A 12983-nucleotide genomic window follows, 5' to 3' on the forward strand; every position below is an offset into this window, starting at 1 on the left:
AATCATTCGAGGAATCGTTTCAGCCCTAATATTGTATTCCTTTTTGAGATTTTTCATTTTTCACAAGAATATGCTGAACAATATCCTATAACAAACGAGACTGAAAATGTGTGAAAAATGAGCCACGGTCCAAAGAAGAACTAAAAAGGACACAAAACAAAAAAACATACCTACTCCTTAGCACTTGATTCCTTTCATTCATTCATAATACAGAGACTTGGGGTGAAAACTCACGTTTAAGAATTTCACAGATGAGATCCTCTTCGGGTTTGTGATCGTTCCCGTTACAGACGCCGTCTCCAGCTTGTAGATATCAATTTTGTCATCCACCACCACCACATATCTGTCGCCATCTGGAGACCATCTGACAATGTGTGCATCTGAGAAAAAATATAAAAATAAAAGGCTTGATATCATCCCTGCATCACAAGAGAAATCCAAAGCTGTTTTTATTTTCATCTAAATGAAAGTTATACTCACTCTGTTTGATGTTTTTGATAAAAGCCGACCTGCCATTGATGAGATTCCAGGTTCTTTAAAGATAAAAAGGACACACTAAGTTTTTCTTTTTCTTTAAATAAAGAGCCTAAGTGAAGTGTTAGCACACATTTTCTAAGTACTCTTCCACTCTCAAACTTCCAGAGTTCTCAGCTCACTTTTTCCTGTTACTGTTAAACTACAAATGTTCACAATCAATTTTTCTGCAGAGGTTAGGCTTTAAATTTAAATGAATATAAATAGAACTGTATAGGTGAGTGGGTAGATAAAAGAATGCTGGATTTAGACTTGTCACCATAACAAATTTAGCTGGATGATAAATTGTTCAAGAAGTTATTGTGATAAATGATAATATTGTTGTTCTGAGACCATTTACAAGTTCTGATAATGTAAAGACACATTCTCAAAGATCAGTCAACTTTAAGTACTAATGAACATTTAACACTGAAACTGGAAGACATTTTATATATCCAAAATAAATAAACAAAGCAACAGAAGCAACAAATAAAATGAATTACGAAGTCTCTGTAAGCAAAATTGTCCTTCCAAAAAGAGGCTAGATGAAACCAAAGAACCAGAACAAAAAAATTATAAATCATGCAGACGGAAATTATTGCGTTTGTTCTAACTTATCATGCGATTAATTGATTTATTGCTTATAGATCGACTGACAGAGGTAACTGATCAAGAAACAGAGGGATGGACGGATAAACAAATGGCAAGGTATTTAAAACAATAAGGACACAGAAAAAACTTTGGAAAATATTCCCTTCTCAAACATACTCAACTATCCAGAACCAAAAAGATTGTCAAAATTTTCCAGCCTGCGTCGGTAAGCTATTAGTAAAACCTCATTTGAGCTGCGAGTTTTACCTCAGAGTCTTGTCCGTCCCAACCGACAGTGCCAGTTTACCCGACGGATGGACAGAGAGCGAAGTGACGTGACCTCTGAGGAAAACGAGACGAATCAGGATCTTCATTCACAACAGACAACTGCAGCCAAACTGTGGGAGTGTCACACTCACTTATGAGCTTTGATGGTCGTCATGCACTCCCACTTCTTTGTGCTCCACACACACAGGAAACCGTCTTCCCCTCCACTCAGCAAGTGGGACGAACCATAGAACTCCAGGCAAGTGATGGTACCTGTGGAGCAAAGGAGTCATAACAAAGAAATTAATCATCAACACTAATTTCATGCAAAATAAAACTAAAGTCAATGCATTTTCTGGCTTCAGACAATCTAAAATAAGCTGCTCACACCTTCATGATGCAGCAGAGCCCCATGTTCTGTTCTCTTCTTCATGTCGTATAACTGTATTGTTTCATCTTTGCTTCCCGTGACCACAAACCTCTCGCTGGCCGCCACAGCTGATACTGAAGCTGTGTGAGCGTGATGTGTAAAGTCAGGTTTGGCTGTCCAGTCCTGCATTCAAACAAACAAACAAATAAGGAAAACATGACTTTGTGAAATCTTAAAATGTTGAATTCTCCAACAACAGGTACAAATTACAAGAGGTTAGTAAAGGCACAATAAAAAAAACCCATGATAGACCAAAACAAAAAGATTTTTTTGTAGCACATCACAAGTTAAAACTGTTTCACAAAGACTAGAAAGCATTCACCCATGTTATTCTTCTCCAGTGCTTATTCACAACAATATGTATTTATCTTAACATGCAACTACTAATTGCTATTGCAGTTGGTGTAGTCTCCCTAGGTTTTATACCCTAGCTTTGACTTCTCTAAACATAAACGTACTGAATATTATTTCCACGTTTGGAATAATTAAGGATACATATAACAAAAGCATAGATTAAGGAAATTATAATACTGTCAAGAGATCATACAGTGCATATTTAAAAGGAGATTAGTAACATTTTCCTGAAGAACAAAATCTCAAGTCTACTCACGTTTCCCTCCGTTTTTACTCGGTATCCGAAAGTAATTTGCTCATAGCTGCCAGCGATGAGCTCCAGCACCGCTGCCATGCTGCTGCTGCCAGTTACCTACAACAGGAATGAGCTAGCAAGCTAATCCGGATTCTATAACGTTCTCGACTCAGATATATGCCACCAGATTCAAGTGACAACTCGTTAAATTCCACAGTGACACCTACATTAAGTACGGAAGGAACGACAATTCAACAAGAATCGAGTTTAACCCACTAAAAAATGGCATGCGTGACTATTTTTTTTAAGCCACACACGCCTATGACTACAAAACAACGTGCGTCGAAAATAAGCATGCGCTGCGCGTGATTCCTTCCGCTTGGTGGGGGTTTTCAAAATAAAAGTTTGTTTATTGCTTATCCATGTTTTCAACATTGGCCAAATGTAATTAAAATTAATGCAAAAAAACGTACTTAAAAGTTTATTTAAAATGCACAATAACGACTAACGGTTAATATTGACTGTGGATTACTTTAGCAAGCCTAAATTGATTTATTGAAAAGCCTAAATTGTGAAAAGAAAAGATCAGCTTTTAATGAATTTGAAGTGTAAACTATGTGAAATGTACTTGAATTTTATTCTAATTTCTAAAATAATTTAATGCTGGAAAGTCCGTGATAAATGAAGTACTACTGCCGTCTTTCTACCCTGACAAGATGTGAAAAAGCATAAATAACGAAGCCGTTTGTCGAGCAAAAATACATTTGCTTTGTTTATACTATCGATTTCTTTTTACTATTTTAAATATAAACTTAATGCCATTACATAAGATCAAAAAAGAGTCTTGTTAGCGTACTAAAAAAGCTTCACAAATGTTACAAATGACCACCGAACACTTGGAAAACCCCACTTCTCTCTCTCCTAACTTCACCTCTGAATCAGAATTAGACCCGCCCATCTGATGACGTAGCGAATGGGACGGGCATTGTGATTGGCTAATGTTTTCGGAAACGTCAAGATTGACGTCTCAGATAACTGTTCCCCAGTAGTTTAACGAGAGGATGTCAGAAGAAGTCAGGAAGGATTTTTTTTTCACTAAAAGAAACCATGGCCAGTGGGTAAGCATTGACTCCAAACTTGCATTTTTGTTTTTCGCTTTGTTTTCCCTTTAGTTTCTGCTAAATATTAGTTTTCTCCAACATTTTGAAATACTTCCAGGTATAAAACTTATACATTCAAAAGTGTTTAATGTAGACATGTAGTAATAACGCTGTAAGATGTAACTTTTTCTTGGTTTTATTCGCATATTTTCCTCTCAAGTCCAACTGTATCTTTCTTTTCACAACTAAAGTCTGCTCTAAGTACAAAGTGTAGTTTTAAAGCGGTAAATATGTGGAGATTTTATGCAGGAATGAGGATTAGTTGTTGTGGATGTGACTGCTGCAGGGTCTGGTACTGATTAGTGGGTGAAATTATACAACACAGCAAACAGGATATGGTTGATTTTATAGTTTCTGCTGATATTTTCAGATCTGAAGAAAGAACAGAGGAGTTTCTGTGCCCCTTTCTGTCATTTGGTTCTTACTCACCATGTGCAGATCCTACATGACAGTGAGGGTGTGGTTTTAATACACAGTTTTTAGTTTTCATCTACTGTTTCTAAGAGAGAAAAAAAGCTGCTGAAAGACTGCAGAAGGATTACCCATGTGACACAACTGTTTGTTTTCCACTCTGTCATTACACTGTTCCAAGAAAATAGCAACACGAAGCTCTTGGAAATAGACTGGATTTTCTGCGAAAAACATTTACCTGAAAATTAGATGAAAGCTTATTACACCAGGTGTCTGCAAAGTCTGAAACAGAGTTTGGAAAAATATAAAAGGGGGAGGGATTACCTAAAACAGAATCTCTGTATCTATGAAAATAAAGCCAAAACAGACTTCCTCTTTATCACTAACGGCTCCAAGGTTACAACACAGACATCTTTATTACCATAAAAGCTGCAGAGGCTGATATGGTCATGCAACTTTTCTTTTTTTTCTCCCACCATTTTCCCATTTACTAAGGAACTCAACACCATTGTTACTAAAGGTGAGCCCCACCTGCTCACCTGTTGTGATACACAACTTGAAAGCTGAAACTACATCGCCTTGTTCCGTCTTCATAACCCTTGAAGGTTTCTTAGGTTACATCCACAAAAATCTGTGTATTTTATGTGACAGACCAGCACAGAGTACTGCATGATGTCTGTCCTCCTGAGTTAACACTGTGTGGAACTCCATGTGATAAAAGTGATCTTTAATCTTAATGTATATCTTATTTGACAATTAAAACGCAATTGAAAAAGAATGTTGTTATGAGGGCCAACTTATATGTTGTGTTTGTTCATATAGTTTCTCTCTCCAACACATGGAGAAGCTGGATCTTCTCTCTAATTTTTAACAGAAATTGACATGCGTTTGTCTTATTGATCTTGCCTGCTTCTTCAACTCGTGATTCATCAGTTGTCTTTGCTTTTCCCCCCCAACAGTCGACAGGCTAACCGGGACCTGACTGAGGTGCTGAATAAACTCTGGCAACTGGACACAAACCGTCTGAAGCCGGGAACTGACTACAAAATCTCCCTTCAGGTCAGTCCTGCATGTTGCAATAGATGCACACCTACCTGGAAGGGAACTTAGATTAACTTCTAACATCAACACATGAAAAGCTCAGTACTTTCTGCTTGACTTAACATTAATAAGTAAGTATTTTCTTTGGATTAACTAAAAAATTTAATAGCAAAAGGTGCCTAATATGAGATTTATTATTAACAGAATTTGAACCAGGTGAAGCTAAACCTGCGATTTGGAGAGTTGTTAATAGAACTTATTTACAGAGACAGAATGTTTTTCTTTTATCTTAAATGCAAAATGTACATATTTCTTGTACAGTTTCAGCTTAATTACTGCTCTGCTCTCTTTCAGCAAATGGCCTTTTTGGAGTCTGTGTAATCCAGTCAAAGATTAATTGATTACTAAATTAGATAATGATTATTTCATCATCGATTAATCACGATTAATGGTTTCAGCTCTAAGTGTGTAATGACAAGCTCTGTTTGCTTACCGTATTCTGATTCTCTCTGTCTCAGGGCAGAGCGGGTTATGTGGCGCAGGGCAGTAACTACGCCAGAGATCGGGCCCACGCTCCTCTCTTTTCCTACGTCGATGAGGGAAAGCTGAAAAACATTGAGACGTTTGCTCGTAAGTATCAGTTTAACATCGTTTTGGTTTTCTAGAACCTTGCTTTCACCACGTCTGATGTTTATGCTTGTAACTTCAGATTTTATCAACTTGCTGGACAACTATGAGATGTCTACAGGCGTGTCAGAGACGGTCACTTCAGAGGAGCTTCAAGAGAATCGGCTCTTTATTGACTCCATCATGGAGACTGAGCTCATGAAGGTACAAAAGCTTTGGAGCTGACCTGGTACAAGCTCCCTTTACCAAAACACATAAATATTGTTCTGCCTTGTGCCAAACACTGTTCAGATGGATGTTATGCTATAAAGGCCAGCTAATAATCAGACCAAAAAGCAGATTCTTAATGTGAGACTGTACTGTTAGATTTTGGTTTCAAAAATATTCAAAACAGTTGGAATTTTTTCACTTTTCATCACATGGCAAAGTGTGAAGTATTGTTCTTATTTAGATGCAGCAACAAAAAAATTGATAGGAATGTCCAGAGCAAATTAGCAACAAAATCAAAACGTGAAAATCTGATGGTAGTTTTCACACATTTTTAAAAAAATATTATGATGAGTTTTGTTTTTCAACTCTTAGTATGCTCACAACTATCTGGTAAAGAAAGGCCAGTCGCCTGCAGACCGCGGACAGTTCAAGAGACAGCTGTACGACATCTGGTTTCGCCTCTACCATAGAGACAGGAGTGGAGGGTGAGTGTTGCTCTGACAGCAGGGGAATATTTTTAATAGTTAAAAAAAAATTATTTATTGTAAGATGTGAAGCTTTGTTCATCTGAAAGCTTACAAAACAGCAAAGTAAATTGGCGCTTTAGAATTTATCCAGAAAAAGGCTAAGAGTGCTAAATGTTTTCAAAAGTTAGCAAAGTCGCTAAACAAAAAATTATCTCTGCAATCAATCAATCAATCAATCAATCAATCAATCAATCAATCAATCAATCAATCAATCAATCAATCGAATTTTATTTGTATAGCACATTTCTGCAGCAAGGCATTTCGAAGTGCTTTACATAATTAAACACAAAAACACAGTCATGCAACATAGAATCAACAATCAAAAACATTAAATTTCCTGCCAAAATAAAAAAGAAAAAAAAAGAGGGGGGACTCCAACATGCACCCCTTTTCCAACAACGGTTTAAACTCGCATTAGCATTAGCTATACACTACTGTACGTAGGTTGTTTAGTTTACTGATTAGGAAGCTGACAGATATATTGTACGTGGTGCTACTGTTACTACACAATGCAAACTTGTTAAGGGGAAATAACTTTTGAAATATTTTAAAAATCTAATTTAATTAGTGAAGGAACAAATGCACTCTTTATTGTTTCAGAGAGGATTCTTGTGGCTTCGAACATGTGTTTGTTGGAGAGACCAAATATGGCCATGAGATCATGGGTCTGCACAACTGGGTGCAGTTCTACCTGCAGGAGAAGCATGGCCATGTGGACTACAAAGGCTACAAAGCAAGAGACAACAAAGACACGGTAAGAACATCACGCTGGTTTCCTGTTCAGTTAGGAAAAAAATTGAATTTTATTTAATCAATCAATCTGGATAAATATGGAAACAAGTGTGTGGGTCACCATGTTTGTATCTCCAGACATTATTCCCTGTACCATTGTTGGATAGACTGGTGTCATTTTTGACAGTAAATTCATAGTAAACCTTTGTATTCATGCTTGGGAAGAAATTGGTCCAAAAAGGACCAACATTTTTTTGCAGAAAATGTGATCAACTTGATCAGTATAAAACATCTAGAACAGTCCTCGAGGGCTACCACCCTGCAACTTTTAGATTCACCTCTGCTCCAAAATGTCTAAATTCCCTCACCAGCATTCATTCCTCTCTGCAATAGGCTGGATCCAGGTGTGTTTGAGCAGAGACACATCTAAAAGTTACAGGATGGTAGCCCTCGAGGACTGGAGTTGGTGACCCCTGATCTAGAAAGATTTTAAAGGGAACCATCACACAAATTTCACATTTTGGACATTTTTATACTTCCATTTGGGTTTTCTATTGCTTATAACAAACAACCAAGACCTTAAAAAGACACCCAGGTATTTTTGGGCAATAAGTTAATATATTTTAGTGTGTGGAAAATGAGCTGTTTCAAAAACTTCCCCATAAACTCACGTGTCGTTTCCTAGCAACCCCAGGCGAGCCCAGCCCATTACTTAGCAACCCAAGCTGAGCTCCAGCATGTTTGATCAGCTGGTTTTACAGCTCTATTCGCTGTACAATGGCTGCTGGAAAAGACAAGTGTTTTGTTGTTGACTTACCATTCAGAAACCACTTGCTACATTCTTGTTGATTGTGCAGGAGGCTTCAGTTCTGCTTTTCAAAGATGTATGGTTGTGTAATTGTGCCGTTTGCAGCTATTTTCACATTGAGAGTGTAAAGATTGAGTTTGGGGGTGTGGCCAGCAGCAGCTTATTTGGATTTAAAGTGACAGGAGGCAGTAACAGTTAATAGGCAGAACTGATCAGACTAAAATCTCATTTTCTAAGAATGAATTTTTGCAAATTAACATTATTTTGTATAACCCTAACCTGTTTCAGAAAGTGTAATGGTCACCTTTAAGCTCCATTAAACCATATTCTGTTTTGTTTTTTTCAGCCTGATGAGGATGACCATGTCCTGAACCTGCAGTTCAGCTGGAAAGGTTTGGTGAAGCCGGTTGGCGGCTCCTTCATCGGCGTCAGCCCAGAGTTTGAGGTCGCTCTGTTCACCATCATCTTCCTCATGTCGACTGAGAAGATGACGTCAGTGGTGGTGAAAGTGGACGAGTACGTGCTGGAGCTGGTGGTCTATCGGCAGGGCCGCTCCATCGGCACGTCCTACCCCAAACTGCTCAGCAGCAACAACAGAGATTTGTAATGTTACGGCCATGCTGAAAGAAATTCTGCTATATTACACTCTAATCATGGAGCAGGTTGTTTTACGTTCACTAAAACTTACTTGCCTTAAATATCTCTTAACCAGACGTTGACTGAAAATGAAGGATAAAATAAAGTAATCACATTTGTGTCATATGCTGCCACCCGTTACAGGATATGTATTTGTTATTCCTCTTATTTGTACTCAACTTTTAAGAGTCTTAATACTGGTATTTGCAAAGAGATTATGACTTTCATCTGGAGTTTCCTAGCGGTTAATTTCATCTCCAGTATTTTAGAAAATAATGTAATCTGCTTGTTTACTAGTAAAAGCTGACTGTGTATTTTCATTGAATAAACCTTCTTTTGTTCTGTTTTGGTATCTCTGACTCTGAAGGATTTTTTTGTTTTGCTTTATTGAAGTATATATTATTTTATTTTTAAATGCTCACTTAATGGATTTTGAAGAACATGGTAGACATGGTCTCTTCAGTTTTACATTTTGAAAAATTGGTTCTATTTTTAAACAATGTCATCTTAATGGAACAAAAAACGGGTGTATCATGGTTAATATAAATTATATGGAAATGCCTCACATTCTGATACATTGCACCTTTGACACTGTTAACCTTTTTCTTATTTTTTTTCTGTTTTCCAACTTTTCTTTGTTGTGCTTGAATACAAATACATTTAATGGCTTTATTGAGGGTGGCAATAGTGGCAGCAATGCCTGTCTGCTGGACAACTGTAACTTTCTGTTAAATCTTTTTTTTAATTAGTCCTCTGTGGTTCACAAAGTAATTTTTTTGTTAACTGTAATCTCTAATTATCCAAATTGACACAAAAACGACAGAAATATATTACCTGCAATTATGCGTAATGAGTCTTACTTTTGATATGAGTTCCTAAATATTACCAAATATTCTAAATTATATATTTTAGGTGTTAATAAAATTCTCCAATAACAGATAAATGTAATCTAACTAACGTAAATTTATGTAAAGTTTTTAATTCATGTATAGTTGCGTTCAGCGTTTTCTGCCTGTCAGACATGACTCAGGGCTGGACTTTCACCTTTAGCTGCTTTCGGACGCCCTCTCGCAATGCGCATGCGTATTCAAACAAGCGATGTCAAACCGCAGAAGCGAAGCTGTTCGTGTCATAACTACCTCATGAACTGGTGAATGGACAGGTAAACAGACACTCTACGCTGAGTTTATATTGTAATATTTAAGTTAATCACTGGCGTGAAGGCAACAAGTGGATTCTGGGTGTTAAATCAACTTTTAGAGTTGGTAAAAAGTAGCATGCTTGGCTAACAGCTTTAGCTCTGGTCAGTTGGCAGATCGTTGTCACACAGCGACGGTTGGGAGCCACCTGACAACCGCTCACATGATTTCAACTACTGCAACCGGAATAAAGACAGCAGAAAACAGGGTTTTATTTTATGTTTTAATGTGTTTTGATTTGTAGGTCTGGTTCGGATCAGACGGTTATCGCTGAAGGGTTTATTAAAAACAAAAAGCCTAAAAAAAAGGCAACATGTTTGGCAAAAAGAAGAAGGCACCGATGCCCAAAGGACAGGGCGCTGCTGCGGCCAAGCAGGTAACAACAACAACTTTAAAGCTAAAATTACGTTAAATACAACAGGGAGGTGATTTAAATGTTAAATCTGAAATGTGTGGGATTTTGTTTTTAGATGGGGTTATTTGTGGACTTGAACCCAGAGGAGATGATGATGGGTGCAGAGGAAAACCTAGACGACCCGGATCTGGAGGCTGAACTTGCTGCTCTTACTGGAAATAAAGCAGCTGCTAGAGGAAAAGCCAAGCCAAAGGGGAAAAGTGAGTTCAGAGCTTAACAATTGGAGTTTTGTAAACACACACGATGATTCTGAATGGGCAATATGTTACATTTTCTGTATATTTTTGCATCTTTTTCTAGGACTGTCACGATTACAAATTTAGCTGGATGATAAATTGTCCCAGAAGTTATTGCTATAAATGATAATATTGTTGTTTTGCCACCATTTTCAACTAATATAATGCAAGAACACATTCTCAAAGACCAATTATCTTTAAATTCTGTCATTTAATATTTAACACTGGGACTGGAAGACATTTTAAATATACAAAATAAATAAACAGAAACAACAAATACAATGAATTATAAAGTCTTTGTAAACAAAATTATCCTTCAAAAAAAGGGCTAGTTGAGACCAAAGCACCACACTGAAGACTTTTATCTTTCAGTTGTTGGTAGAAAGAGAGAAATGGTTGAGCTTGTTTTAATTTATCATGTGGTTAAGTGAGTTATTGCTTATTGTGACAGGCCTAGTTGCAATAAGTTTATTCAGGCATTAACATTTGTCCTAACTGATTTGTCCTAACATTAACATTTGTCCTAATTGATCCTGATACAAGAAAAAAATGTTTTCGCTATTGCAACAGTCAGATATTAGGTTTTTAGTATTGTTTTGATTTGCTGATTCCTCTGAAGAAACTATAAAATAAGAAGGTGACTATGGTAAGAATAGAGGCGACTTCACACTGTGTGCATGCGAGAACAGTCACTGTAAAGCATGGTTTATGGAATATGGAAGTCACATTTTTAAGCCATCTGTCGCATCTTATATTAGTGATTATTGATGTCAGTGCACCTAGCAGAGAATGTGGATCCTTACCTTAACTGATTTCCACAAGCTTGACATTTCTGAATCCATAACAGACCGACGCTGAGAACTAAAAAGAAAGAAGCAGAGCTGCTTTGCTGTAATATGTTAATTTCTTCCTGATATCTTGCAATCTAATGTGTCTTTGCAGCCGCAGTGAGCCACAGACATGTTGTAGAAAACACAGTTTCCTTTCCAGTACTTTCTTTCATTTTCCGGCTTCCTCTAACCTAATTTTTAACATCTGACTGATACCGAAATTGACTCTACCTTCAGTAAACACTTCCAACTTCATAAAGCTTATGAATGTTTGATTGGAGAAACGTTTGCTCTTTGAGTTTCTGACAGCTTGTTGACAGTCTCATTATGTTTACTGACTGATTTGTTTGCACATGTCTAGATCTTGTGTAATCACTACTACAAGAAGCCACTTTAGCTGACAAAGTTCACATTAGGGTTAATTTTAGAAAAGTCTGAGTGAGATATTATTATTGACTATTGGAGTGATGATGTCAGGTGAGATTTTTCCTAACAAATCCTATATTTTTGTTGTTTTATATTTGTAATAGTTCAAACAAAATATGCATACAGATTGTTTATGATACAAAACCTTTAATGGGTTCAACTGTATAGTCTTACAGACACGATATAACCAAAGTAAACAAGCATGAGCATCACTATTCATTCTTCTTCTTCTCTGTTTAATGGCTGCCACTTTGGTAGATAAGAGAAGGTAATTTTATTTACCTAGCACATTTTCAGCAACAAGGCAATTCAAAGTGCTTTACATGGATTTAAAGGAAATACAAACAAAATAACAAACCAACGGAAAGAAAAAAAAGAGGAAAAATAATCTAATGTTGATCTAAAGTATGTAAACTAAGTGCTCGTGTTCAGTCTTGCTAAGAATCCTCTGTCTCGGTCTAGTTCCATTTCTTGGTGGGGGAACAGGAGTCTAAGTATTTCTGGATTCTAAGTTTATAGTTATTCTTATTCTAATTCTGATTCCATTTCTGGTCTGTATAATATTGATTTAAATAGTGCGTACTCCACAATTTCTGATATTACTAGTAAACTAAAATAATCCTTTTCTGGGTTAAATAGGGAGTACTCCACCGTTTCTAAAACAAAAAAGAGGAAAGGACACATTAGGGCAAATTGCAACATTCAGACAAAACAATGGGCAAAACGAAGATATGAGTGAAAGCGGTGACATCAAAGGGCCATGAAACTAGGTTGCTGAGGCTCCTGGCAAAGTCCGATAGAGGTGTTGTTATCGAGGAATGATGTCCTTAGGAGTGCTCAGTTCCACAGCTCCATGGATACAGGAGGGGGTGAGGAGGGAAGATCATTATGTTTACATATCTTCAAGGAGATTGGAAATATGCAGCCCTTCCAAGGCAACATGGGGAAACCCAATTCAGATATAGATTGTCTTAGGTTGGGAAGATTATAAATTTCAATCTTCCCTAAAGTCTCTCCGATACATCTCAGTTCCCAATCATCCAAATTAGTTTGGTCGTTCCACTGAGCCGAAACTAGCAACTTCTCCAAGATCGATTCCAACTCGTTAGTGAGTTTGAGAGTCCTCGTCTCTGTCCACACCAACAGTCTGAGTGTTCGCTAGTTCGGCCAAGTCCATCACAAATTTGTCGATAATCCAGGAATCCACAAGCTCCAAACAGCAGAAATCCTGTTATCATGAATAAATCCAGGGTGAATCCTGCTGGGTGTGTCCCCGCAGGACAAGAGGGCTCTCCTGTGCCCAGACTTCTCGTCGAAAAGTTTATCAATTGCATT

At 37.2% G+C, this 12983-nt stretch overlaps 3 protein-coding genes across 4 annotated transcripts in view; 2 read left to right on the forward strand and 1 right to left on the reverse strand.

The window, feature by feature from the left end:
• Positions 1–2752, reverse strand: part of pak1ip1 (PAK1 interacting protein 1) — a 9462-nt gene extending 6710 nt beyond the window's left edge. Inside the window, exons 1-6 of the mRNA XM_015020771.1 lie at positions 2412–2752; positions 1762–1924; positions 1524–1644; positions 1372–1446; positions 481–533; positions 235–380 (exon numbers count right to left, since the gene is read on the reverse strand). Of these exons, the coding sequence (XP_014876257.1) occupies positions 235–380; positions 481–533; positions 1372–1446; positions 1524–1644; positions 1762–1924; positions 2412–2489 (636 nt within the window). The 5' untranslated portion in view covers positions 2490–2752. The remainder of the gene's footprint in view (positions 1–234; positions 381–480; positions 534–1371; positions 1447–1523; positions 1645–1761; positions 1925–2411) is intronic.
• A 664-nt stretch (positions 2753–3416) lies between these two features.
• LOC106938647 (poly(U)-specific endoribonuclease-C-like) lies at positions 3417–8894 on the forward strand. The gene is made up of 7 exons (XM_015020770.1): positions 3417–3508; positions 4921–5020; positions 5521–5632; positions 5712–5833; positions 6212–6324; positions 6967–7120; positions 8253–8894. The coding sequence occupies exons 1-7, from the start codon at positions 3498–3500 to the stop codon at positions 8511–8513; spliced, it is 873 nt and encodes a 290-aa protein (XP_014876256.1). The 5' UTR covers positions 3417–3497; the 3' UTR covers positions 8514–8894.
• A 698-nt stretch (positions 8895–9592) lies between these two features.
• cc2d1b (coiled-coil and C2 domain containing 1B) overlaps positions 9593–12983 on the forward strand; it is a 21908-nt gene continuing 18517 nt past the window's right edge. For both annotated transcript variants that reach the window (XM_015020767.1, XM_015020768.1), the window contains exons 1-3: positions 9593–9704; positions 9986–10117; positions 10212–10356. In XM_015020767.1, the coding sequence (XP_014876253.1) occupies positions 10055–10117; positions 10212–10356 (208 nt within the window). In that variant the 5' untranslated portion in view covers positions 9593–9704; positions 9986–10054. The remainder of the gene's footprint in view (positions 9705–9985; positions 10118–10211; positions 10357–12983) is intronic.

This window comes from Poecilia latipinna, unplaced genomic scaffold (genome assembly GCF_001443285.1).
Source record: "Poecilia latipinna isolate Pla-1442-1.1 unplaced genomic scaffold, P_latipinna-1.0 Scaffold2653, whole genome shotgun sequence".
NCBI classification, from domain to species: domain Eukaryota; kingdom Metazoa; phylum Chordata; class Actinopteri; order Cyprinodontiformes; family Poeciliidae; genus Poecilia; species Poecilia latipinna.

Coding starts and splice junctions, on each gene's coding strand:
- LOC106938647 (XM_015020770.1), top strand. Junction 6,325..6,966: donor CATAGAGACAGGAGTGGAGG/GTGAGTGTTGCT, acceptor TTATTGTTTCAG/AGAGGATTCTTGTGGCTTCG. Junction 7,121..8,252: donor CAAGAGACAACAAAGACACG/GTAAGAACATCA, acceptor TGTTTTTTTCAG/CCTGATGAGGATGACCATGT.